The sequence below is a fragment of the Tetrapisispora phaffii genome, chromosome 2 (assembly GCF_000236905.1).
Source record: "Tetrapisispora phaffii CBS 4417 chromosome 2, complete genome".
In the NCBI taxonomy this organism is placed as follows: Eukaryota; Fungi; Ascomycota; class Saccharomycetes; order Saccharomycetales; family Saccharomycetaceae; genus Tetrapisispora; species Tetrapisispora phaffii.
Genome location: NC_016521.1, coordinates 685,543 through 713,388, shown reverse-complemented (window position 1 = coordinate 713,388; position 27,846 = coordinate 685,543). Strand labels below are relative to the sequence as shown.

The 27,846-nt window shown below is 31.4% G+C and overlaps 11 protein-coding genes across 11 annotated transcripts; 8 read left to right on the top strand and 3 right to left on the bottom strand.

Moving 5' to 3' along the window:
• Positions 1–1,137: 1,137 nt before the first annotated feature.
• Positions 1,138–7,788, top strand: URA2 (bifunctional carbamoylphosphate synthetase/aspartate transcarbamylase; the record flags this gene model as incomplete). Its single annotated transcript, XM_003684369.1, has 1 exon — positions 1,138–7,788. The coding sequence occupies one exon, from the start codon at positions 1,138–1,140 to the stop codon at positions 7,786–7,788; it is 6,651 nt and encodes a 2,216-aa protein (XP_003684417.1).
• A 554-nt stretch (positions 7,789–8,342) lies between these two features.
• AIM23 (Aim23p) lies at positions 8,343–9,497 on the top strand (the record flags this gene model as incomplete). The annotated part of the gene is made up of 1 exon (XM_003684368.1): positions 8,343–9,497. One exon carries the CDS (start codon positions 8,343–8,345, stop codon positions 9,495–9,497), a length of 1,155 nt encoding a protein of 384 aa, XP_003684416.1.
• Positions 9,498–9,960: 463 nt separating this feature from the next.
• On the top strand, positions 9,961–11,274 carry HFL1 (Hfl1p; the record flags this gene model as incomplete). The annotated part of the gene is made up of 1 exon (XM_003684367.1): positions 9,961–11,274. The coding sequence occupies one exon, from the start codon at positions 9,961–9,963 to the stop codon at positions 11,272–11,274; it is 1,314 nt and encodes a 437-aa protein (XP_003684415.1).
• A 297-nt stretch (positions 11,275–11,571) lies between these two features.
• TPHA0B03080 (uncharacterized protein) lies at positions 11,572–12,489 on the bottom strand (the record flags this gene model as incomplete). Its single annotated transcript, XM_003684366.1, has 1 exon — positions 11,572–12,489. One exon carries the CDS (start codon positions 12,487–12,489, stop codon positions 11,572–11,574), a length of 918 nt encoding a protein of 305 aa, XP_003684414.1.
• Positions 12,490–13,965: 1,476 nt separating this feature from the next.
• Positions 13,966–15,198, bottom strand: LCB3 (sphinganine kinase LCB3; the record flags this gene model as incomplete). The annotated part of the gene is made up of 1 exon (XM_003684365.1): positions 13,966–15,198. The coding sequence occupies one exon, from the start codon at positions 15,196–15,198 to the stop codon at positions 13,966–13,968; it is 1,233 nt and encodes a 410-aa protein (XP_003684413.1).
• Positions 15,199–16,930: 1,732 nt separating this feature from the next.
• RHO4 (Rho family GTPase RHO4) lies at positions 16,931–17,968 on the top strand (the record flags this gene model as incomplete). Its single annotated transcript, XM_003684364.1, has 1 exon — positions 16,931–17,968. The coding sequence occupies one exon, from the start codon at positions 16,931–16,933 to the stop codon at positions 17,966–17,968; it is 1,038 nt and encodes a 345-aa protein (XP_003684412.1).
• Positions 17,969–18,882: 914 nt separating this feature from the next.
• On the top strand, positions 18,883–19,788 carry RPS21B (40S ribosomal protein eS21; the record flags this gene model as incomplete). Its single annotated transcript, XM_003684363.1, has 2 exons — positions 18,883–18,906; positions 19,549–19,788. The coding sequence occupies 2 exons, from the start codon at positions 18,883–18,885 to the stop codon at positions 19,786–19,788; spliced, it is 264 nt and encodes an 87-aa protein (XP_003684411.1).
• Positions 19,789–21,388: 1,600 nt separating this feature from the next.
• TPHA0B03040 (uncharacterized protein) lies at positions 21,389–22,579 on the top strand (the record flags this gene model as incomplete). The annotated part of the gene is made up of 1 exon (XM_003684362.1): positions 21,389–22,579. One exon carries the CDS (start codon positions 21,389–21,391, stop codon positions 22,577–22,579), a length of 1,191 nt encoding a protein of 396 aa, XP_003684410.1.
• A 549-nt stretch (positions 22,580–23,128) lies between these two features.
• On the top strand, positions 23,129–23,938 carry UTP30 (Utp30p; the record flags this gene model as incomplete). The annotated part of the gene is made up of 1 exon (XM_003684361.1): positions 23,129–23,938. The coding sequence occupies one exon, from the start codon at positions 23,129–23,131 to the stop codon at positions 23,936–23,938; it is 810 nt and encodes a 269-aa protein (XP_003684409.1).
• A 585-nt stretch (positions 23,939–24,523) lies between these two features.
• On the top strand, positions 24,524–25,786 carry TPHA0B03020 (glycosyltransferase family 15 protein; the record flags this gene model as incomplete). Its single annotated transcript, XM_003684360.1, has 1 exon — positions 24,524–25,786. The coding sequence occupies one exon, from the start codon at positions 24,524–24,526 to the stop codon at positions 25,784–25,786; it is 1,263 nt and encodes a 420-aa protein (XP_003684408.1).
• A 228-nt stretch (positions 25,787–26,014) lies between these two features.
• RPB4 (DNA-directed RNA polymerase II subunit RPB4) lies at positions 26,015–26,623 on the bottom strand (the record flags this gene model as incomplete). The annotated part of the gene is made up of 1 exon (XM_003684359.1): positions 26,015–26,623. The coding sequence occupies one exon, from the start codon at positions 26,621–26,623 to the stop codon at positions 26,015–26,017; it is 609 nt and encodes a 202-aa protein (XP_003684407.1).
• Positions 26,624–27,846: the final 1,223 nt, after the last annotated feature.

Here is a 27,846-nt window from a genome sequence, read left to right as displayed (position 1 = left end):
GAGGCATCAAAACTGTGGCGACATAGCGGGCGAGAACTACAATATAGTGTAGTGTACATTAATTTTTGTTTGACATGATTTCATCGCGCCAAGTACTCATACATATATTAATCATGCGAGCTTATTATGATATAAATAAAATTAAAGTAGATTCCAAACTGGTGTAGCGCAATAAATAGACTAATCCTTGAATTTCTCTTACATACATACAATACATACATATAATATTAAACTGGATATAGTAAGATGCTCGACAAAGTTAATATTCAAATTCTAAAAAACTTTTAACATTAAAATAACGATATAATAATTAATATAAATACTGCTATGAATTTCCAAAATTTATTTGGTATGTTACAACTTAGATTCTTTTCTATGAACTTTTTTCAATATTGGTATATATGTATATTGCTTCCTCTTGTATTGTATTTTTAAGGTAAAGTATTTTTCGTAAAGTCAATTACAAAGACAGTATGTTTTAATTATAAAATCCATCTTTTTATCTTGTTTTATATTAAATTTTATATTCTTATATTTATTTATATGAAAAAGTAGAAACACAGATCTCTCAGAACAAACTAGAAACGTCTAATACATTTCTGATTATCATTGGATATATCTAATTGGTTTTTTTACTATTACAAGTACAACTACAATTGAAAAAATATACTGATATTAACAACATACATTCCTTTAAATAATAATAATTATCCTGTAAGTTTTCAGTTTTAAAAAAATAAAATATTAAAGTAAAAGAAAAATAAGTCCCCCCCCTCCTGCAATTCTAATTTACTCTTCCATTTTGTTTTAAAGCTTAATTGTATTCGATATTAAGTTAATAATAATTCACATAGACGTATTTTAAAATTTTAGAATTTTGAAATATTATTGAAGATTTTTGAAAAATCGTTTCTAAATAAATCTTCGAAAAAATCAAAAGTCGATAATTAGAAAAAAGAAAGAAAGAAAGAAAATTAAATAGTGCAAGGTGAAAATACCCCTAATCTATTAGATTTCATAATAAAAGATTGAACAAAAAAGTACAGAAGCATATAAATATTCGTTTTTTTTTCATTAGATTTAAATTAGTAGTAACGAATAGTATCAACAACCACAATAACAATAACATAGTAAAAAATGATGATTTCTAGTGTTGTTCCAACTGCACCAATCACTCCTCCAATGGAGGCGACTGGTGACAGAATGATTGTCTTGGAATTGAAAGATGGTACCGCTTTACAAGGTTATTCTTTTGGTGCTGAGAAATCAATTTCCGGTGAGCTTGTTTTTCAAACAGGTATGGTAGGTTATCCGGAATCTATCACCGATCCTTCTTATGAGGGTCAAATCTTGGTCATTACTTTCCCATTGGTTGGTAATTACGGTGTTCCTGACCGTAATTTGATGGATGAATTCGTTGAATCTATCCCAAGATATTTCGAAAGTAACCGTATCCACGTTGCTGGTTTGGTTATTTCTCATTACACAGATCAATACTCGCACTGGTTAGCTAAATCTTCTTTGGGCCAATGGTTGAAAGAGGAAGGCATTCCTGCCATTTATGGTGTTGATACCAGAGCCTTAACAAAGCATTTAACGGTTTCGGGTTCTATCTTAGGTAGATTATGTCTACAAAATAGTGGTGCAAGTAACGAATCTGCAAACACTGAAAATTGGTCACAATCATTCAATGTCCCAGAATGGGTTGATCCAAATGTAGAAAATTTAGTTGAAAAAGTTTCAACAAAAGAACCAGTTTTATATACCCCCCCACAAGATAATAAATACGTTACTTTACAAAAAACTTCGAATGGAAAAATACTGAGAATTCTAGCTCTAGATGTCGGTATGAAGTACAACCAAATCCGTTGTTTTATCAAACGTGGTGTTGAACTAAAAGTAGTCCCATGGAACTATGACTTCACAAAAGATGATGATTATGATGGTTTATTTATCTCTAATGGTCCAGGTGATCCTGCCGTATTAACTGAAGTTATTGAAAAATTATCTTATGTTCTGGAAAAAAAGAAGACCCCAGTTTTCGGTATTTGTTTAGGTCATCAATTGTTAGCAAGAGCTGCTGGTGCCACAACCATTAAAATGAAGTTCGGTAATCGTGGTCATAACATTCCTTGTACATCTTCCATTAGCGGTAGATGTTACATTACTTCTCAAAACCATGGTTTTGCCGTTGACGTTGATTCATTAAAAAATGGCTGGAAACCATTATTCACAAATGCAAATGATGGCTCCAATGAAGGTATGTATAATGCTCAGTTACCATATTTTTCTGTACAATTCCATCCTGAATCTACTCCAGGTCCAAGAGATACTGAATTTTTATTTGATGTATTTATTCAATCTGTAAAAGAGCATAAAGAAAGTGGTATATTAAAGGCTGTCGAATTCCCAGGTGGCAAACTAGAAGACAACTTAAAGGCTCATCCAAGAGTTCAACCAAAGAAGGTTTTAGTTTTAGGTTCTGGTGGTTTATCAATTGGTCAAGCTGGTGAATTTGACTATTCCGGTTCTCAAGCTATTAAAGCCTTAAAAGAGGAAGGTATTTACACAATTTTAATTAATCCAAATATTGCTACTATTCAAACATCTAAAGGTCTAGCCGACAAAGTCTATTTCTTACCAGTCACTGCCGAATTTGTCCGTAAAGTTATTTTACATGAACGTCCAGATGCAATTTATGTGACCTTTGGTGGTCAAACGGCCTTATCCGTCGGTATTGAATTGAAAGATGAGTTTGAAACTTTAGGTGTTAAGGTTTTAGGTACTCCAATTGATACTATTATTACAACAGAAGATCGTGAACTATTTGCCAAGGCAATTGATGAAATCAATGAAAAATGTGCTAAATCTAAGGCCGCCAACTCAGTGGATGAAGCTTTAGCAGCAGTTAAAGATATTGGCTTCCCAGTTATTGTTCGTGCTGCTTATGCACTAGGTGGTTTGGGTTCAGGTTTTGCAAACAACGAAAAAGAACTAGTAGATTTATGTAACGTTGCTTTCGCTTCCTCACCACAAGTTTTAGTCGAAAGATCCATGAAAGGTTGGAAAGAAGTTGAATATGAAGTTGTTCGTGATGCATTTGATAATTGTATCACTGTCTGTAACATGGAAAATTTTGATCCTTTAGGGATTCATACTGGTGATTCTATCGTTGTTGCTCCATCTCAAACTCTGTCGGATGAGGACTATAACATGTTAAGAACAACCGCTGTTAATGTTATTAGACATTTAGGTGTTGTTGGTGAATGTAACATCCAATATGCCCTAAACCCATTTTCTAAGGAATACTGTATCATTGAAGTTAATGCTCGTCTTTCTAGATCTTCAGCTTTGGCCTCAAAGGCAACTGGTTATCCATTAGCTTACACAGCTGCTAAATTGGGTTTAAATATCCAATTAAATGAAATTAAAAACTCAGTCACTAAGAAGACCTGTGCTTGTTTTGAACCATCTTTAGATTACTGTGTTGTTAAAATGCCTCGTTGGGACTTGAAAAAATTCAACAGAGTCTCAACCGAATTATCTTCTTCCATGAAATCTGTCGGTGAAGTAATGAGTATTGGTAGAACATTTGAAGAAGCAATTCAAAAAGCTATTAGATCAACTGAATATGCTAACTTAGGTTTCAATGAAACTGATATGGATATTGATATTGATTATGAATTAAATAACCCATCTGATTTACGTGTTTTTGCAATTGCAAACGCCTTTTCAAAACTAGGCTATTCTGTTGATAAAGTGTGGGAACTAACTAGGATTGATAAATGGTTTTTGAATAAATTATACAATTTGATTCAATTTGGTAACAATATTACATCTTTCAATACCATAGAAAACTTGCCATCTTTAGTTTTGAAGGAAGCTAAACAATTAGGTTTTGATGATAGACAAATTGCTAAATTTTTGGGCTCAAATGAAGTTGCTATTCGTCATTTGAGAAAAGAATATGGTATTACACCATTTGTTAAACAAATAGATACAGTTGCTGCTGAATTTCCAGCTCATACTAACTATCTATATATTACTTATAATGCTTCTTCTAATGATGTAACTTTCGAGGACAATGGTGTTATGGTATTAGGTTCAGGTGTTTACCGTATTGGTTCATCAGTTGAATTCGACTGGTGTGCTGTTACAGCTGTAAGAACCTTACGTGCTAACAACATTAAGACTATTATGATTAATTATAACCCTGAAACAGTTTCAACCGATTATGATGAAGCTGATAGATTATATTTTGAAACCATTAATTTAGAGCGGGTATTAGATATCTATGAGATTGAATCGTCAAGTGGTGTTCTTGTTTCAATGGGTGGTCAAACCTCGAATAATATAGTTATGTCATTGCATCGTGAGAATGTTAAGATTTTAGGTACTTTACCAGAAATGATTGATTCCGCAGAAAATCGTTATAAGTTTTCACGTATGTTGGATCAAATTGGTGTCGATCAACCTGCATGGAAAGAATTGACTTCTATCAATGAAGCTGAAGAATTTGCTGACAAAGTTGGATACCCAGTGTTAGTTCGTCCATCTTATGTTTTGTCTGGTGCAGCTATGAATACTGTTTATTCTAAGGCAGATTTGGCTTCTTACTTGAATCAAGCAGTTGAAGTTTCTCGTGACTATCCAGTTGTTTTAACCAAATACATTGAAAACGCTAAAGAAATTGAAATGGATGCGGTTGCAAGAAACGGTGAATTAGTGATGCATGTTGTCTCTGAACATGTTGAAAATGCCGGTGTTCATTCTGGTGATGCCACTTTAGTTGTTCCTCCTCAAGATTTAGATCCTAAGACTGTTGAAAGAATTGTAGTTGCCACTGCTAAGATTGGTAAAGCTTTGAAGATTACTGGTCCTTACAATATTCAATTTATTGCGAAGGATAATGAAATCAAGGTTATTGAATGCAACGTTCGTGCCTCTAGATCATTCCCATTTATCTCTAAGGTTGTTGGCGTTAATTTGATTGAATTGGCTACTAAAGCTATTATGGGATTGCCTATCACTCCATACCCAGTAAGTAAATTACCAGAGGATTATGTCGCTATTAAAGTTCCACAATTCTCATTCCCACGTTTAGCTGGTGCTGATCCAGTTTTGGGTGTCGAAATGGCCTCTACTGGTGAAGTTGCTTGTTTTGGCCATTCCAAATATGAAGCATACTTGAAAGCTTTGCTTGCAACAGGTTTCAAATTACCAAAGAAAAACATCTTGTTATCCATTGGTTCATTCAAGGAAAAGCAAGAGTTATTGCCATGTGTTAAAAAATTGTATAATATGGGTTACAAACTTTTTGCTACTGCAGGTACTGCTGATTTCATAACTGAACATAACATTCCTGTCCAATACTTAGAAGTATTAAGTGAAGATAATGAAAAATCAGAATACTCTTTAACTCAACATTTAGCAAATAACAAGATTGATTTGTATATTAACTTACCATCAGCTAACAGATACCGTAGGCCAGCATCTTATGTATCTAAAGGTTACAAGACACGTCGTATGGCTGTTGATTATTCTGTTCCTTTAGTAACAAATGTCAAATGTGCCAAATTGTTGATTGAAGCTTTATCTAGAAATTTGAAGTTAGAAGTTTCGGAACGTGATTCTCAAACTTCTCACAGAACAATTAATTTACCTGGTTTAGTTAATATTTCATCATTCGCCCCTAATGTGTCTAATGTTATTAAGGGTGTTGATGAGTTAAAAGAATTAAGTCGTGTTTCTCTGGAGGCTGGTTTTATTCACAACATGTTTATGGCAAGAGCAATGAGAGGTCCAATAATTAGTGATGTTCATTCTTTAAGAGCAGCCTACTCGACGGCTAATGGTTGCTCGTACACCAACTACTCATTCACTGTATCTGGTACCGCTTATAATTCTGATACTGTAGCTGAAACTGCACCTGATGTTACTTCTTTGTTTTTACCATTCCATGAATTAGAGAATAAATTTTCCACTGTTTCTGATCTATTGAAAAATTGGCCTGTCGATAAGCCAGTGATTGCTGAAGCAAAAACATCTGAACTAGCTTCCATTATTTTATTAGCATCATTACAGAATAGATCAATTCATATTACAGGTGTTTCAAATAAGGAAGATTTAGCATTGATTAAGACAGTTAAAGAAAAGGATACGAAAGTGACTTGTGATGTTAACGTTTATTCTTTATTTGTTACTCAGAACGATTATCCTGAAGCTGTTTTCCTGCCAACAGTTGAAGATCAAGAATATTTCTGGAACAATTTAGAATCGATTGATGCCTTCTCCGTTGGTTCTCTCCCAACTCAATTGGCCACTGTTACGTCTAATCCAGTTTCTACTGGTCTTGGTGTTAAAGATACTCTTCCATTATTATTATCTGCTGTTGATGCTGGTAAATTAACCATTGAAGATATTGTTTCAAAATTACACGACAATCCTATTAGTATATTCCACTTACCTCTTCCAGAGGCAATTGTTGAAGTTGATATGGACTATCCATTTAGACATGTCAAAAGATGGTCACCATTCAACACCACAAAGTTAAATGGTGGTATTGAAAGAGTGGTGGTTGATAATGAAACGCTAGTGTTGAGCGGTGAATTGGTGAATGACACTACCAGAGGTAATGTCATCGTTTCTGCCGCATCTGCCCCGGTTCCAGTTGTCGAACCAATAGTTCCAAGAGGTTCTATTTCGAAAAAGAGATTCTCATTTTCTGCTGAACGTCCAACTTTTAGTGACGATGAAGAAGAATTTGACCAACCACTAGAACAGAAGTTAATGTCATCTAGGCCACCAAAAGAAATTGTTCCACCAGGAGCCATCCAAAATTTAATCAGGGCAAATAACCCATTTAAAGGTAGAAACATCTTATCTATCAAGCAATTCAAACGTTCTGATTTCCACGCCTTGTTTGCAGTTGCTCAAGAGATGAGAGCAGCTGTTGAAAGATATGGTATTTTGGATATAATGAAGAGACATATCATAACCACAATCTTTTACGAACCTTCGACACGTACTTCCTCTTCATTTATTGCGGCTATGGAACGTCTAGGTGGTAGAACTGTTAACATTAATCCAAATGTTTCTTCAGTCAAAAAGGGTGAAACACTACAAGATACCATTAGAACGTTAGCTTCATACTCGGATGCGATTGTTATGCGTCACCCAGATGAAATGTCAGTACATACAGCCGCTAAATACTCGCCTGTTCCTATCATCAATGGCGGTAACGGTTCTAGAGAACATCCTACACAAGCATTCCTAGACTTGTTCACGATTCGTGAAGAATTAGGTACTGTGAACGGTATAACCGTCACTTTTATGGGTGATTTGAAAAATGGTAGAACCATCCATTCTTTATGTAGATTATTACAATTTTATCAACTTAGAATTAACTTAGTTTCTCCAAACGAGTTGAGATTACCAAACGCTTTACGTCAAGAATTGGTTAATAAAGGAATGTTGGGAGTTGAAAGTGAAGAATTGACTTCTGACATTATTTCTAAATCTGACGTATTATACTGTACTAGAGTTCAAGAAGAAAGATTTGAAAATAGAGATGATTATGAACGTTTGAAGGACACATACATTATTGATAATAAGATTCTAGCTCATGCTAAACAAAACATGGCAATCATGCATCCTCTACCACGTGTAAATGAAATCAAAGAAGAAGTTGATTACGACCATCGTGCTGCTTATTTCAGAGAAATGAAATACGGTTTGTATGTTAGAATGGCTTTGTTAGCTATGGTTCTCGGTGTTGATGATCATTGATTCAGTAATTAAAGTTTGCCTTATTGATGGTTAATTTATTCATTTTTCCGTTTTGGGACTTTCGGAACAATGATAATTACTTGTTTATAACTTCACTACCGATTCTTCTTCCTATAAGTTTTTATAATTAACATTTTTGTACAATAATAAAAGATTAAATTTCAAGAATGGACGCTTCCATATATAGGGAAGACTAAATCGAAACTGCCAATGATCTTAAAGAAATATCTTATTTGTTGCAGCATATGGCAAGGCATGCCTGTCCCATTAAAAGTTTATATCTTAACGACATTTTTAATCTGTAAGCACGTGATAATTAATCAATGCCAATTATGATAAAAATGCAAACTCTTCAACCCTCTGATACTATAACGACTTTAAGTATTAAGGCAGTTATGTAAAAGAAATGTTTGTTTATAAAGTATTAGTATACTTTGTAAATGATACGAATAAGAATCTCTAACATATAAGACATAAGAGACTTCATTCAGTTGAAGACATGGTTATAAGCCCTGTATACTATTTTTCGAGACATACAATTTCATTTTCTAAATATGTTAGCGTTGAAAGATAAAGTTTCATACAGTTCTGCATCTTCCTTAATGAGTTGTATTAGACATTTTTCGCATTCAAGATGTATTTTATATGAACTAAATTTTGATAAAACATCAACGGCATTAAATTCATCTATCAAAGTAAACTCAGAAAAGATAAAAGGGGAAACTAAATCGAATGAAGATGGGAAATCAATCAAATTTAGTTTGGCAGACCTATATAATAAAACGCAAAAATCCAATGTAAGATCATCAAATTATTCTAATTCATACAAAAGCAGGTCATTCAAAAGCAACCCGATTATTTTGCAGAAAAAATCTAGCAACCTCCCGAATTGGATTAACGGTACTGAGAAGGCAAAACTCGCAGCAACTTTAACATATAAAGAAATTTTAAAACATAATAAGTTTGGGAAAATTAAAACGATTAATCCCACAACAGGCAAATTGACAGATTCCAAAATACAAGATATAATTAGGAACATCGATTTAGATAAAAATGGGATTCAAATTGTCAATTTTGAAAAAAATATGGACGAATCGATAACACCTATTGTTAAAATCATTGAGAGCAAAATTGCACTTGAAAAATATAGTCAAGATTTAGCCAAGATTAAAAATCAAGAATTAGTGGAAAGCGGTTCCAGTGCCAATAAATTTAAAGGTAAAAAGCCTAATGAAAAATCTGCAAAAAGTATAAAATACATAAGAATAACTTGGAGAATAGAAAATGATGACTTAAGAAGGCAGAAAGCTCACGAAATACAAACTGCTTTGAAAAGGGGAATGAAAGTTCATATATTTATTGATGATAATTACAATGCATCTAATAACTGGATAACTGATTTTGAACTCCATTTAAATGACAGTGACCACAAGCTGACTAAAAGTGAAAATACAAAAAGAGAATCTCTGGTGAAGACCCTTGAGCAAATATTCCAATCAGATTCTATATCGCCAATTATTGCAGGTTCCATAAAGTCAAAAATGCTAATAAAACTATCACCTATTCAAGAGAAAACTGAAAGTAAAGGTGACAGCAATAAAGATAATAAAGCAAAGGATCTAAAAACTCAGAAAAAACTTTTAAGACAACAAAAGTTAGAAGAGAGGACAAAAAGAAAACAAGAAAGACTAAAGCGGAATATGTTATGATAACATATTACAAAAAGGAATAGACTTCATCAATTGAAAGTTCAATCAGTCGTTAACGTATAAAGGTCATTGTTATTGAGTTTCACAGCAAAAAGTAATTTGTTCCATTATAATTTTAATTGAAATTTCCTTTATAGATTAGAACATGTAAATAAATAAATAAAAAAATTAAATAATTATGAATATATCACCATTAATATTGATAAATGTATATCAAGAAAATTATTTTCATTTAATTCACTTAAGGTTTTCTCTTTTACTACGGTCTTCATTTTAAGACATATTCTTATTTTCATAACTCCTAAAATAGAACGATATTAAAAAAGTATATTCATTGATTTCAAGTTAAATGTTTGCAACATTTGACATATTTTTGAATGTACATCACGAGTAAATAACTTGTTCAATGAAGTTTAAATAGGGTCTATATAACAGATCCTGTTGAAAACCTACTGATGAGGATATGATTAATGATGATTCAAAGGTACTCTCTGTAATTAAATTTTTGTGCTTTTTGTCTTCTACTATAGCAATTACTATATCATTTTATGATATAGTTCGACATTTCCAAAACTACAGAAAACCGTTAGAGCAAAGGTTAACTATTAGGATACTGCTGGTTGTACCTATATTTAGTTTGACTTGTTTCATTTCCATAGTGAAACCTGGATTTGCTCATTTCGTAACTGACCCAATTAGGGAAGTATATGAAGCATTTATCATATTTACGTTCTTCTCGTTATTAACTCTAATATTAGGTGGTGAAAGGAAAATTGTCTCAGAGTTATCATTGGAACATGGTACTATAAAGCAGCCGGTATTTATCATTGGTAATTTTTTGAAACCACTAGATCTCTCAGATCCTGAAGACTTTCTCCAAGTAAAGAGAGGTATCCTTCAATATGTTTGGTTCAAGCCGTTATATTGCTGCAGTCTTTTAGCATTGGAAACCTGGAAATCTATAAAAGCAAGATACTTACTATTGTTTCTATACAATATATCGGTAACTTGGTCCCTCTACAATTTAGCTTTGTTCTGGATATATTTTGCACCAAATTTAAAGAAGTTTCATCCTTGGAGCAAATTTCTATGTGTTAAACTAATTATATTTGCATCATATTGGCAAAGTGTTATAATAGAACTTCTTATTTCGGTTGGAATAATGGGTAGCAGCGGAGATGGACCTGAGGAAAGAGCTCATTTTAGCTATATTTGTCAAAATACAGTCTTATGCTTAGAAATGATATTTTTTGCCTTACTACATGTTAAAGCATTTTCATGGTCAGATTACTCGTACAAAATTTTACCCAAATGTGCTAGAATGGAATTCATGTACGCTTTGAGGGACACTTTCTGTGCGTATGATGTAAAATGGGATTTCAAACATACTTTACTCGTTGGTTCTAATTATTATACCTATCAAAACTTTGACATAACATATACGGACGGGGATTTAATGGCGGCTATGTCTTTTGAGTCACGGAATAGGCAACTTCATAAAGGATTTCGATTTAGCAATGATGGAAGGCAAAGGTATCAAATAACCGATTATGGTAGCATCTTGGATGGTGATCCTCTTAGAGCTGCTGTTTCTTATGGAAGCAAAAACGCATCTCACGAACTAGAAGAGGAGGCTTGGGATAACAGCATAGGAGAAATGCAGTATAGAATTGATGATCCGAACTATCCAGTAATTTGGGAAGTAGCAGGTCATCGTTATACCAATGATATGAATACTATCCGTGAGAGTTTACGAAATTCTAATGGATATAATTAAATTAATGTACTTGTATATTCTTGAAGTAATTAAAATATAATATATTTTTACAATATTACAGAAAGTTTTTTACATTGACTAAATATAGCAAAACCGAATATAGATGATAGAATCTTGTTTACTTATAGTCACAATGATGATCTTATATACATGCTTTACATTAGTTTTCTTTTTTCACAAGTAATGATTTTAGAATTATAGAGATTGTAAAATAAATAACCTTCCTATTAAATTCATCTTTTTAATAAATATTAAAACTAAAATGATTTTTTCAATATGATTCTATAATAATTTTGATTAGTTATTAACATGATCGGTTCTATTTTCCATCAAAAAGTGCTTTGCACATTCATATGCAGTCCATGAGATAGCAGTGGCTGGGACATTTGCAATAATTCTAGGTTTAATACCTCTCAAAAACCCTTTCCAACCATGAACGTGATAAATAGCATCTGCAGCTTTTCTGAATGTATTAGCTTTTTTCATGACTTCTAATGATACAGATTTGGAACCTCTGACTTGTAGAACTGTCTTAATACAATCTAATGGAGTGGTGATAGCAGCACATGTAGCACCACTTAAACCACCACATAAACAATGGACTAATGGGTTATACTCGTTGGTGGGGTTAAATAATTTGGTAGATGATTCATAGATAACAAAGTTTAATGAAACAAAAGGAATGTTCATCGCAATTGTGGTTGGGTAGGAGTAGTAAAATGCTCGTAGACCTTCCTTATGATAAATATTTTTTGTAACTGACCAAGTTTTTTCAGAGCCACTCAATTGCATTCTTTGCTTAATGGTATCAAATGGATTCATTAAAGCGTCAGATGCAATTGTGGCAGTAGCACCACTTAGTGCTGTTTTTAAAGGTTGATGTGTTTGCATATCTTTTTGATCGATTAACGTTTTCTTCATGTACTCATATGTACTAAAATATACAGCGTGAGCAGGACCTGCACCAAGAATCATCGATTGTACACCTTTCCATAATGCTAAAGAACCTTCAGTCGTAGTAATTTTGGAAATTTGTTTGATTAAATTTTTTGGTAAAGTAGATTGAGTTTGAGATTGAATTCTAGTTTTTAATGCATCAAATGGAAACATAACAAAATGTTCCATAATACCTGCAAATGCACCTGCCATTAATTGGGAACTTAATGAAGCAGAATCAGGTAAAGCCTCATAATCAATTTCTTCAACACCAGACATTCTATATTGTCTATATGTATATATATGCGCTTGTGTATGTAATTTAATATCTGACTTAGAAGTTACAGATAAATGAGGTGTTCTTACTGTATTGTAGAATTTATGAGTTCTTAAATACAATTATTTCAATAAATTGACTTGATATTCGAAGATTTATAAAATGATCCTTTCTTTAAATTCTTTCGAATATAATAGACTTTACTATGGGCGTTATTTTTTTTAATATCACTGATTCTTTATACGAAAAGAAAGGGCAGTTGAAAAATTGCAAAAAATCGTAATATTAAATAATCAAGTTTGTTGGCTGGTATTTGACTTAATGTGTATCGATTAAATATATTTAATTGAGAGTGACTGATTGAATGATAAGATTCAGAAAGTTATACCTCAATTGAATTTTTTTAAATTTTACCGGTTAATATACGTATCTTTATATATATATGTGTGTGTGTATGTGTATTTATGAAGATTTCTGGTTTGATTACTAAGTTCATTGCATATAATGTCCTCATTTCTTGACTATATAATTTTTTGAAAGAAAAAAAGTTGGTCAGTTTACGAAAATTTTAAAACATGAATAAAGCTAATTAAAAGATGGAAATGTATACCTGAAAAGACATACTAACTTGTGCATCGTCAGGAACATTTTTTAGAACCAGCCCACTAAACGAGTACATAGCGACATATATGAATTTCATGAATCTAAAAAAACCATAGTGTTTTTTCAAAATTTCAATTAGAATGAATAATATTGAAGGGAGTGTATTGTGATTCAATTAGAATTAACTATGTGACTTTGCACTTTACCGATAGTTTTTACTTCTTCCAAGAAAAGAAGAACAAAACTATCAGTAATATGGAATTATTATACATATTTATAGAGCAATGACACCCGATTGTCATTCTAGATATATCAATAATAACTCATCATTATCATATTATATTCATTGTTATAATAATATGAGCCTTGTCTTAAAATGTACATTTATTTTCCAATTTATTCAGGGCACACACAGAATCATCAAATTGTCAAATTTTCCAAATTAAGACATGTGTTTACCTAATTAGGAAAATTAATTTTGAAATTTTTATATGGTGTGGGAATGTTTAACCATTCGAAAGGGTAAGATGTATAATGAAAAATATAATAGCATTACTAAGGCATTTATTAAGATCGAGAACATCATAAAGTATATAGAATATGCATAAAAAGCATTAAGATGTAATAGTATGTTACAATATTTTATGTCTTAGTATTTAGGTTTACACAATATTTAGTTCGGCATATATATTTTCATGCTGTCTGTACATAGTTTAATGGCATATAGTTATTGAAAACCTGAGTTAAATATGGGAAGAAAAAATGTCGACATTCACATTGACTGAAAATATTAGTATTGGATTTTGCTTATTTCAAACATGCAGATATCACGGCGGACATGTACATCTCTTATTTATCAAATTGTATAACTAAGTTCATGGGACGATTAGTCCAATTGTAGTGAAAAGGTATGGACAGAATAATAAAACAGTTAATGGTATTCCAATATAACTGAGAAATCTTAAATATATTTCAAATTTAGACCTACCAAAGTATGGTGCACATTCGTGTGGGTGTTCAGCTTGCCATGCAGTTACTTTAGCTTCGATTAATTTTCTATCGTCTTTGATTCTTAATATGTTCTTTAATAAAAATATCAAAAATGGTTTACTTAATGCATATTTCCAAACAACGACAAGTATGACACCTAATAAAAACTTAGTCGATACAAGTAAGGTGCTTGCACGTTCCAGATCGCCCAAATTGTTCACCACATGTTCAAGTGAATATCTTTCAATTGCCCAATGAGACACATCCATACCTACTAAAACCCCGATGAATGCAACAGTGTCGTCAAAGCATGGACATACATCGATTGGTACGGTCTGATATAGCAAAATAAATAAACCGCATGCTGTGCTTATCATAGGGAATAGTAAATACTCGCTCGGGTGAAAATTCATAGATTTCAAAAACGGTGGAATCGTCAATCTTGCCAAGAAGCAAATAACCCCTATTATTGCTCCACTTGTTATATCTAGTATACCATGCATACCGCAGTACACTCTGCCCAAAACAAGTGTCAGATTGTAGAATATTGCTAAGCATAAGTAAAATAGCTTCCATCCTATTGAAATATAATCATGCTGCCATATTCTTAATAAAAATAGTAACGTTACACCAACTGCATTGGCAGTGTGTGAGCTTGGGGCACCATATTCTTTTGATGTATACTCACTTAATGTTATTCTTTTCACTGGTGGTGACTGGGGCCTTGGCAAACACCAATAATCCTTTAAGAATCCACTTAAATAAATTGAAGAGCCGATTATATAAACCAAATCCCGTACCAAGTTATACTGATCAAAGAATACTGGTATTGGTAAACATATAACATAGAAAGTGTGTGAGGCTAAGGATGCAGAATATGAAAAATAAATATCTAGAAAATCTGATCTGTAGTATTGCTGCCATTTTGCCAAATAAGTTGATTGTGAGTCTGTATATTGTAAAAGATATGATCTCATTTTGAATCTCAGGGGAGACATATGTGGTTCAAAATGAGAGTCTGGATGATTCCCAGGATCGACCAGAATGTTTTCTTTGGAACCGCTGAAAACATTCGGATTTGATAGACTTCTAGTTCTGGCTATGGTTAAATGTGTCATTGTTGTAGTCAATTAGATGGTATGTAAAAGTTTTGGAAACTTTAGTTATCACTAGATGAGAATAGTATACAACCATGTAATCTTCATATTTCGAATACCAATATTTTCTTATATATATGCATATATATATATAATTGTTAGTACTCTTTTTAGTATATAATTTGTTCAGTGTATTATTTTCCAATTGCCTTCTATTTTGTTGCCCTTATCATTTGGCTTAAAGGGATTCCGTCCAGATCCAGATCTGGCAAATAATTTCCAGAAATTATGCCGTGCAAGCAAACATATAAAAAAGTGAATTCATTATATAATATGAGGTCACTGCCAAACATTCAAGACTAAAGCATATATTATGGAGTAAGTAGATGTCTAGTATGGTTGTTCCCTTTCATAGTTGAAGGACGGTTTCAGAGAATTTTGGCAACAGTACATTTTTTATGATTTGGCAAACTCGGCAAGGTTATATATTACTAGGGAACCAAAATATTAAAATATATTTTCTTCCAATATCAATACTAAAAACGAAATAGCTTTTTACTTCAAGAGAACACCAGTAATATCAAGACAACTGCCATGGTTTGTAAGTTTACATTCTAGTAGAACATATAAGCCATACATCTAAACACATTTATGACTATTACAGACACCTTGATCTTAAATGAGACAGACACATTAACAAATTACTGTCAAACCACCTAATGTCAGGGTTATCTGCATATTACAGATAACATAGCAAATACACATTTCACCATGGAACTCCGAGTTACCCGAATATTAATAGTTAATGCTACGATACTACAAGAGTACTCTCCGTGATGTGACTGAAAACACAGAAGAACACACACCATCCGCACCGCTCCAGGCAATTTATACGTGGCTTGAGAGAATTGTTTCTCCCAATTGTTATCTCTCTATCTAGTCTTTATTTCCCCTTCTACAGGTGTATTATAGGTATATTGTGGTTTTGCAACGACGGCAAAAAAATAAAAGAAAAAAAGGGACACATATTTCTCAATGAAACATCGTTAATTATGAAAAAGAGACCAAATACATTTCGAACTATTTGGAATATTGAGTAATTAAATTATTTTATTTTTCAATTAACTGTTAATTGTATGGTTCCATAATAACATAGTTTGTAAAATATTAATTAACACCATGAAGGCTTATAGGATGAAAGTTAATGCCTCTCTTGTGCAACTACCTAAACTTATTTCAAAAAACATGGTATTGAGTAGGAGACACTTTCAACAGCTTAAGCTGTTTTTCTTTTCTCGTTCGTTCCCCCCTTAGTATGGTTCCTTGTTGACACACAAGACAATGAATAAATTACGTAGTGATAAAATTCCTACTGAATAGGCTGTAAATATGCCAATAAATTGACATGCAAATAATAGCTACATATATTTTACGTACTTATTTTAATAGAACCTGTAAATGGTGATTAGTGTAGTAGTCACAATCTTATAGGGAAATATATTGTTTTCTTTTATTTAGAACTAGAAAATTATGTACATATTCCTACAAAATATAACTATTATCTTATTGTAACAATATATATATATATATATATAGATGAACTCTCCATCGGCAAACTGAATTTCTTTGATACAAGAGGGAAAGAAGTAACCGCAACAGCCGTTAAATGACCAACACTTGCTGATTATACTTATATCTATTGTTAGCAAATTAAAGGTCCGATTTATAGGCATATTAAAGTGAAAAACAATAAATGACTGATCTATTAGATAGTTATTCGGCAACAACTGCTGTCACTGATACTATAAATGCCAATAAGAATGTCGATAAGGTAAATGTTTTAGATTATTATGTTGATGATATTAACCAGAACAGCATTACAAACTCCAGTAGTCATACGAAAATGAATGGATCCGATTCATTGATTGTATCAAACTCTAACAAGTCACAGACGCATACTAGCGTCGTCGATACCCCAGGCATGGTTTTGTTAAATATTAATAGTCCCGAATTGAATATAGAGGATAGTGATGTGATCAGTTACCAACACATGAAGAATAATAATGAAAACACTCCTAAATACAGTAATTGTATTCCAATAAAAATAGTCACGCTAGGTGACTCTAGTGTAGGGAAGACCTCTTTACTTTTAACATATATCCAAAATAATGGTAATGAAAAGAATTCCACTGATGAGAATAAGATACCGAAGGTCTTGGACGAATACAGACATTATGTTGAAGGACCTTATAATAAACAAATCGAGTTTTCATTATGGGATGTTTCGGCAGATAAGAAAGACGAAAACTATAGACCATTTGCATATGACGAGGCAGATATTATTTTCATATGTTATTCGATCGATAATCCATCTTCATTAATAAATGCTGAAAATATTTGGGTTCCTGAAGTAAAACATTTTACTACGGGAATTCCTATAATATTAGTGGGTTTGAAAAGAGACTTATATTTTGATGACACATTAGATTTAGAAGATAATTTGATACTGAGCAAAGAAGCAGAAGAAGTCTACAAGAATTTAAAATTAAATGGGCATATACAAGTTTCGTCCAAAACAAATTATAAAGTCAACGAGTTGTTTTCTTCAACTATTAATATGCTTATTAACAAAAAGTTAGCCGAAACTCAAGGAGCATCTGATTTCATGAAGAATATCATTCCCACAAAGAAGAAAATAAACATCAATCATCTAATACCAATACCAAAACTAAGAATAAAAAAAAGAGATCAAAATGTTCTATATTATAAGGAACTCATGTTGCAGCTTTAATATATTCCATTTTTAAATGACCATGATTGAATGCCTACTGATTATTTTTAAAATAATACCCATCAATCATAATGAATAATAAATTAATCATAGACTAACAATTAGTCAATAACAATTTAATAATAATTTAATAATTAATCATATACCTCAATAATAGAAGCATAACGTAATAACACAAAGTAAATATTCACTTAATAATGGCAACTTTCTTAACTGTCACACACATCATTTGACTATCTCGATGTAAACAAAAACGCATAGAAGTGACTGTATTATACACCCATACATTCTTAAATATACAAGATAAATATATTAGTGAAAAAGTGAAATTTCTCAATCGCATCTTTTTTATTTCATAAAAAAATTAAAAAATTCATCCACCAAATATAAGTTACAGGAAGGAACGCGCGGTATCAGTAGAAGGGGAAACTGGTGCACGCTGAATGAAAAATCTTTTCTGCCAAACATATATTATTTAGGCTGACAAAAAATATCGTTCTGCCTAAAGTTCATTACTCTAGAGAGTCTGTTATTTCCATTTACCCACTACCAGTAATTTTTGCCTCATTAATGGGTTTGATGAGACAAATATATTTCATTTTATACGGATTCATAACACTGTTGGTCCATTTTCGTTATTATTAGATTTGATTTATTCTGTTTGAAATATTGTTCCTGTGTTAGTCTATGAACATATCTTAATTTACCACATACTACTACTAACAGTGCTATGCTTCAAGACGAATTTACATAGTAATTAATTCAATGCTTTCTTTCTTGATATGTAAATAAAATAAAAATAGATAGAGATTTTAAGACAGTATTTAAGAAACAGATATTTAAAATATTATAACTTAGGTATTATTGTATTATTCAAATCCCCACATACAATCACATTAACCAAATAAGCCGCAATGGAAAACGATAAAGGTCAATTAGTATGTTAATTTTACCATTAGTGATATTAGTGTATAAGATATCTGGATGATTTAATAAATGAAACGATAATATAGTAAAGAAAGTAACCTAGATAACTATACATGATGTTGAGATATATTGATACCAAACGGAAGTGTTTTGTTATACATATTAAAGATTTTACGTGGATACATGTTATACCAATTAAAGTAATAAAGTGGGAGATAGTCAACTGAATTAAAGTTATAAGTGGACGTTTTAAGTAGAGTAGACACATTTAATATATTTAATGATTAAAGTGTTTGCTTAACAATGCAATAATCGTCATTCAAGATAGTGGGAATGTAATAGCTTGGAATATCAATATTATGAATCTATAATATTGTAACGGTTCACAAAATGTTACCAGATAATAGTGGTTACTTAAGTTTGATTTTTCACCATGAATGAGATAAAGAAATTAATAACGTATTACTACATGTAATAAATATTAACTAATTGATATCCAGTTTTTTCCATTACTAGTGTTCAGCATATCATACATTACCTATACACTAATTGATTAAATTTTGTTAAGTCCTATTGTTTACTAACCATATTTGTTTTGTTATTATAATTATGTTTCTTAACATTGATAATACGAATACAAAATTTTTTTACAGGTCGAATTATACGTTCCAAGAAAGTGTTCTGCTACCAACAACATCATCAAAGCTAAGGACCATGCTTCCGTTCAAATCAATGTTGCCAAGGTCGATGAAGAAGGTAGAGCCATCCCAGGTGAATACATCACGTACGCTTTATCCGGTAAGGTTAGAGGTAGTGGTGAAGCCGATGACGCTTTAAACCGTTTAGCTCAAAACGATGGTTTATTAAAGAACGTCTGGTCTTACTCCCGTTAAAGAATTCATAAACAAATATTTTTTCCTCAAATTCAATTCATTTTAATTTAAGGTTATAACTATATATTATCTTAAATAGCTAAAATATTTTTTATAAATTTTAAAATAAACAAAACTCCTAATAACAAGCATTTTTCTAAATATCAAGGCTTTCATTCTACAGGTGTTTATAATGACACCGAAAGGTAATCAGTGCAGTTCGTCATGTTGCATAAACTACTGCGTCATTACCTCAAGTAATTTCTAACACATATGTTGTTCAATTGACTTAAGCCGCACAAATTTTGAAGGATAAGCCAGTGTAAAATACTTATTCTATCTATTATAAAGACCATTATCGAACTTCTACAAGACGAGTTCTTATTTTAAGCAAAAGTGACGCAAATTCAAGATTTCCATTATATAGTTAAGAAACACCCACCCACCAATAAGCATTCCCAGTAACAGGATTCCCAAAATGTACCTTAGTTCACCTCTTTAAACATATGAAATGTCAATGTACGTAGTATCAATATACAGAATCAAATACAAAACAACCCATGAACATATAACCTAGCATTAAAAGGCCATTTGTTCATACCTTATTCCGTCTTTTAATCTCGACCCATATTAAAAAGAGTACATAACTATCAATAATTGACTGTGTCACCATACAAATAACCACTATCACTGTCTACGAATAAATCCTACCTTATCACATCACATCTCATTCCATCTCATCGCTTCCGCTCAAACCTTTTTGAAAAAGTTTTATTGTACTTTTTTTTCACGAAAATTTCAATAAATATTTTTTTTAACACTTAGAAGTCATCACAGTTACTAACAATCCTACAATCTATATTGTACGTAACACATCTCACTCTGTGTGTCTCCTCTCTGTCTTTCCCATTTGTTCATACTACATACACTCCAACGAATAACAGCAGCGTGCAACAACCACAATGACAATACAAAAAAAATTTGATGCAAACAGTTTGCTTCAAAAAGAAAAAGATAACCTAGAATATGCAATAACAACATAAAAATTAAAAAAAACTTTCACCATGCTAAGTATCATCATTCATATACATACTATATACAGTGATAATTTTTTTATGTTAATTATATGATGAGTTTAAACTTGGCTGGTCATTGTAATTAGAAGAAAGCTGTGGACAAACATCTCTTGTCTCGCTATCTAATAGTGTCTCTGTATTTGCAAGAATAGTTTAAGAAAAACACAGTAGAACCTATGAATCAATATTGTTTGCTGCCTCTTGGTCTCTTAATCACTATAGTGTATTCTTTTACTACATATCTGATTGAATTATTATTATATGCGCACAGTGTAAAATAATTACAATTTTTTTTATTTTCTATCTCTTTCTGTACAAATTTTTTTTATTTCATTCTATTTCCAAAATTTATATCATCCATTAGATGATTTTTTTAATAATGTTATATATAAATGCTTTTATATATATACTTATTCAACTGTCCATAGTATAAATTATTATATTTTCTTAGTTGCTATGTGTTTATTATTATACTTTTTTTATATATTAGTATTTCTAAGTCACCATAGAAGACCAATAGAACTAACGTAACTATTAAATACAAGATGTCTGCTGAAGGTATTTCTGAAGTTGAAGAAAATCAAATCCAAACCAACTATGACAAAGTTGTCTACAATTTCGATGACATGAACTTGAAAGAGGAATTGTTAAAGGGTGTTTACGGTTATGGTTTTGAAGAACCATCTGCTATTCAACAACGTGCTATCTTACCAATTGTTGAAAAACACGATGTCTTAGCTCAAGCTCAATCTGGTACTGGTAAGACTGGTACTTTCTCCATTGCTGCTTTAGAAAGAATCGACAGTTCTATTAAATCCCCACAAGCTTTGATCTTAGCTCCAACCAGAGAATTAGCTTTACAAATTCAAAAGGTTGTTATTGCTTTAGCTTTACACATGGACGTCAAAGTTCACGCTTGTATCGGTGGTACTTCTTTCGTTGAAGATAGTGAGGGTTTAAGAGATGCTCAAATTGTTGTTGGTACCCCAGGTCGTGTTTCTGACAACATCCAAAGAAGAAGATTCAAGACTGACAATATCAAGATGTTCATCTTAGATGAAGCCGATGAAATGTTATCTTCTGGTTTCAGAGAACAAATTTACCAAATTTTCACCATGTTACCACCAACCACCCAAGTTGTCTTATTATCTGCTACTTTACCAAATGATGTCTTAGAAGTTACCACTAAATTCATGAGAAACCCAGTTAGAATCTTAGTCAAGAAGGATGAATTAACTTTAGAAGGTATTAAACAATTCTACATTAACGTCGAAGAAGACGACTACAAATTTGACTGTTTGACCGATTTATACGATTCTATCTCTGTCACCCAAGCTGTTATTTTCTGTAACACCAGAAGAAAGGTCGAAGAATTAACTCAGAAATTAACCGAAAACAACTTCACTGTTTCCTCCATTTACTCTGACTTACCACAACAGGAAAGAGATGTCATCATGAAGGAATTCAGATCTGGTTCTTCCAGAATTTTAATCTCTACAGATTTATTAGCTAGAGGTATTGATGTTCAACAAGTCTCCTTGGTTATTAACTACGATTTACCAACCAACAAAGAAAACTATATTCACAGAATTGGTAGAGGTGGTCGTTTCGGTAGAAAGGGTGTTGCTATCAACTTCGTCACTAACCAAGATGTCGGTGCTATGAGAGAATTAGAACAATTCTACTCCACTCAAATCGAAGAATTACCAGCTGATGTCGCTGAAATGTTCGCTTGAGTATAATGGTTTAAAAATTTAATACATTTGTTTAGCTGTTAAGACGCCTTATTTTATTGATTAATGTTTAAGTAACTGTGTAATATCTGTTTTAATTATTTTTATATAAGTAATATAAATTCAATCTACATTAGATTTCCTAGTTTACATAAATTCATTTAGTAATTGGTAAATGATGTTCCAATGAAAAAGTTATCAAAGAAATATTGGTTTGTATATGAATATAGTATCATAGTGAAGTTTGCCAATCTTTTATATGACACTATAAACTTTGTCAAATATTTCAATATTCTTGTTATTATATCAATCTGCGCTAACCGACCTGAAGTTTGTCATTATAGTAATATCGCTTAACATAGGAAGTACATGAAAAAAAAATTTTAGGCTAGCTCATCGGGAAACTTACCTGTTATATAAATTCAAGACTTGTATTTTATACCGTTATGTTTAATGGATTTTGCAAAATTATAATGTACTGAGCAAATGCTATTAATCTCAGCTTAAATTAAGTTAATAAAATTGAATAGAATTAGGACTTTTTATTGGAAGATGTCAACCAATTTAAAACTGAATAAAAAGAAAAATGTTCAACAAGCGCTAGAGTCATTAATTCATGTCCATGAAGTTGATCCAAAGCTTGTAAACGATAAAAATGTGCATGTACAAATAACAATGGGTAAAAAAATGGGAATAACTAAAGATTATGTTCCAAGGATCATTCCACTTTCTTCGAAGATGACGACGCCAAGTCAACTGAATATATTACTTGTCACAAAAGATCCATCACAATTTTACAAAGAAACATTGTCTAATGATGCAAATACATCAGAAATGTTTAAAGAGATTATCAGTGTCAAAAATCTAAAAAAGAGATTCAGAGGTGCTAAGTTAAATCAATTGTATAAAGATTTTGATTTGATTGTAGCTGATTTTAGAGTACATCATTTATTACCAGCTATTTTGGGTAATAAATTTTATAATAGTAATAAGAAACTTCCTTTTGTCGTGAAATTATCAAGAGCAGAGAAGTTAAGATTCCAAAAACAAAAAGAAGAGTGTGATCCTAAATATGTAAGAGCACAAATAAGAAGTATATGTAAGAATACTTCTTATGTTCCAAATAATGATAACTTAGTCAGTGTAAAAATTGGCATCTTTGGTAAACATACTGTCGAAGAAATGATGGAAAATATTAATGATGTGGTTACATTCTTATCTGATAAATCAAAAAAGCCACAAGGTGGTGTTATCAAAGGAGGTGTATCATCCGTTTTTGTCAAATCAAGCAATAGTGCTAGTTTACCAATATATGAAAGGCCTCAAGAAATAGAGTCTAAAAAACAATTACCCTTGCTATAATGAGCTCCATTAATATGATTCAACTACAAAGTATGTGTTAACCCTTGACGACTTATTGAATCTATCAGTGGGAACTAATAAAATTGTTTAATTTTTTTATTTTCTCTCATCATATATTATATATTTCTTCTAATAATACTTTCTGCATTTACTACTTTTAATAACGTTACAAATCCATATAAGCTAAATCTCTTATATAATGATGTTGATGATTATTATAATTGGTTTTAATTATTGATAAATAAAATATTATTCGAGATTTCAGGCACTTTTTGTTGCTATTTCTTTCATATGCAGTGTTAAGGCAAGGCCGATCTTAATGATATTGAAATTTATATAATCCAAAAATACAAATAATCAAATTACATCTAAGAAGAAGGTACATTTAACTTCATTCTTGTATTGAAAACTAATCTATAAACCAATTGGTAGATTTGCAATAACTGAATGTTACTTCTTTGTGTTTTATTTTATAGCAACATTAAATTAACTGTATTTATTTAGAAAGGAATCGATTACAATAACAAACTATAGCAAAATTCAATTATTGAGTTGCAAAGTAATCGCCTACCTTCAAAAAATGAAATGTTTAACAGAAAACTGAATTATTTTACCATAACAATAGTATTATACATTCTATGCATTAGCTATACATATAAAAGTGGTATCCAACTGCTTATATCAGAGAATACATTGTTTCGAAGTTCTAACCAAGTTCTAGCTAAATATGATGAGGTTAGAAATAGAGAGACTTACAGTGATCTAAAATTTTCCACTAATACATATGATGCGAAAGTTATCTCTAAATTTCCAAATAATTTTGGGCAAATCAATGCAAAGGAGAATGCAACTCTTTTAATGCTTACACGAAACTTTGAGCTTAAAGAAGTTTTGAAATCTATGAGATCTCTTGAAGATAGGTTCAATTGGAGATACCATTATGATTGGACCTTCATGAATGATATCCCTTTTTCGTTTGAATTCCAAGAAGCTACTACGGCTATGGCTAGTGGGAAAACAACTTATGTGACAATACCTAAATCTGATTGGAACAGACCATCATCCATTAATGAAACACGTTTTGAGGAGTCTTTAAAAAAAATGAGCGAGGATGATGTGATATACGGTGGTTCTAAATCATATAGGAATATGTGCAGATTCAATTCTGGATATTTTTATAAACAATCAGTTTTAGATAGTTATGATTATTATTTTAGAGTCGAACCATCAGTTGAGTATTTTTGTGATTTCCCATATGACCCTTTTAAATTAATGAGAGAGAAAAACAAGAAATATGGATTTGTAATAGCAACCTATGAATATGAAGAAACCATACCTACTTTATGGGATACAATTGAGAAATATATAGACCTAAAGTCTAATACTACAGACATTAATATGACATCAAATTCATATGACTTTATAACTGACCAAAGTATCATAGGTAAATTTGGTTTAGGTAGAAAGAGTAGTTGCTCTTACAACATGTGCCATTTCTGGTCAAATTTTGAAATTGGTGATTTGAACTTTTTCAGAAGTACCAAATACCAAGATTTTTTCGACTATCTGGATGCTAGTGGTGGTTTTTACTACGAAAGATGGGGTGACGCTCCTGTACATAGTATTGCGGCATCATTACTCTTAGAGACAAACGAAATAATTCATTTCGATGAGCTAGGTTATAGCCATTCACCATTTATGACATGCCCTTATTCATATTATATGAGAATTGCGCACAGATGTCAATGTGATTATGACAATGTGAACAATATACCATTAACCCTCAGTAGTTGTTTAATGAGATGGTGGAAAAATGGGGCAGGCAAATTCTTTACGAAAGAAAATTAATCAATAAAAACTACATATATATATATCATGCACTCAATACAAATATAGATATACTATTTGTTAAGTGATGATTAGAAACAATTATATAATAAATACAAAATAAATCGAATTTCACTCCAAAGAAAAATAAATTAAGAATTTAAAGAAATACCGTTTCTTATCATCTATTTATATTATACAATTACTTATTAGAAGTACTCATCATTATTTGATATTGACTTGATTAGTTTAGTATAGAGTTTCCAAGTTTGATAATTCCTTTAAGATTCTTTCTAATTCATCGTCTGATATTTTATTGTTTAAACTAGGAATCAATGTTTTTGCTTCATCAGCTGTATCACAAGCAAGAGAACCTAGTTGAGCAACTTCAAATGGATGTAACCCTGTACTTCTTAATAATTGGATAACTGCACCAACGGTTTCTTGATCTCTGAATCTTGAAAAATTTGTTAAATATCCCATTGAGTTTTTTAAATCTTTATTATTACCACCAGTAGTTTGTTCTAGCAATAAATCCAATGAATCTAATTCCTTCTCACGTGTTTCAGCCTGCATGAATTCTTTATCTTCATTATCTTCTTCTCCACTATTCAAACCTTCACTTATTTGTTTACCCTTTTGTGATCTTTTAAATATTTTTCTACGCTCCACAAGAGCTTCTTTAATCAATAAACGAGACTCACTCAAATTCAACGCTATTAGTTCTTCAACTTCACCTTGATGATTAATTTGTTGCAATTGGAACTCTGGACCTAGTTGTAAAGTAGCTGCATTTTCTTCCTCCTCTACTTTTTTCAGTCTTCTTATTTTTGTTTGATTAGATGTTGAAATATTCATATTGTATTTAAAGTTGATGTAGTAGTATTATTAGTTCGTTATTTATAGTCGAAAAAATGAAAAAAATGCTAACGAATAAGATATTGAAGTTGTATATGTTTGTTTGAATAGTGAAATTTTTTAGTTTCCCTGAGATGCGAAAAAAAAACGAGTATAACAACTTTTCACCAAGTATTGAGCAACTGCAAATTATTAATACCTTTTGTAACCTCTAGAACTATTGATGATTAATATATTTAAAGTGTTTGTTACCTTTACAATCTACGTACTTAATATAGATAATTAAGATGTAATTTTATTACTAGTAATAGTTTTTGAATTATGATCACTATGGTCGTTTCAATTTCTCTACCTCGTACGAAAGTACACAAAATGAAAAATAACAACAACATAACAGAGCCATACAATAATACATCACGTTTCACGAAACAATATCATGATTGAGAGGGTACCTCGGCGGTTAAATGTTAATAGTCTTCGCTGAAGGGGTATTTTTTGGTGAAGAGACATCAAACTTAAGAAGAAAGATAATAGCAACAGTGGATGCCCTTTAAAGTAAACTAAACTTCCTAATTTATTGTCTACATAAACACACATACACACACACACATATATATATATGAGTGTGTTTATGTATTCTTAAATAGTGTTTGTTTCATTTGGTTCACATGGTAGAAAATTAGGTAAGGTAAGGTAGGCTATACATAGCTGTTATCCAGACATAACTAATATATTAACATTCAATTTACAAGTTGTTCTTTCAAATTCAAGGCTCTCCATTATGGAATTTTATTTAGAGATTATCGATTCTATCATCGATTTCATTATTGAATTTTTAGATGATTCTCTTCAACTAATTGGTCTTTGATCGGAGTGATATTACACATTTGACACATGATAGTTATCAAGACAGGATCATTTCTTTAATAAACAGCTTCACTGGAATCACACAACAAAGTGATGGAGACAAGAGCTCGAAAAAAAAAACACAAACAAATCCATTACTAGTATGAACTCATGCATTCGTTCAGTTTTTAGAATAAGTTTTTAACCAAGACAAGAATCAATAACTGGAGTTATCTCTGTCTTTATTACACGACAAGTAACCAATCCTCCTCTCACCATCTAAAAAATGCAAGGTTATTTTTAATACATTATTGCTACTAACTCAATAAATTATACTATACTGAAGGCATTATTAACTAACTGATTTGATGGCGCTT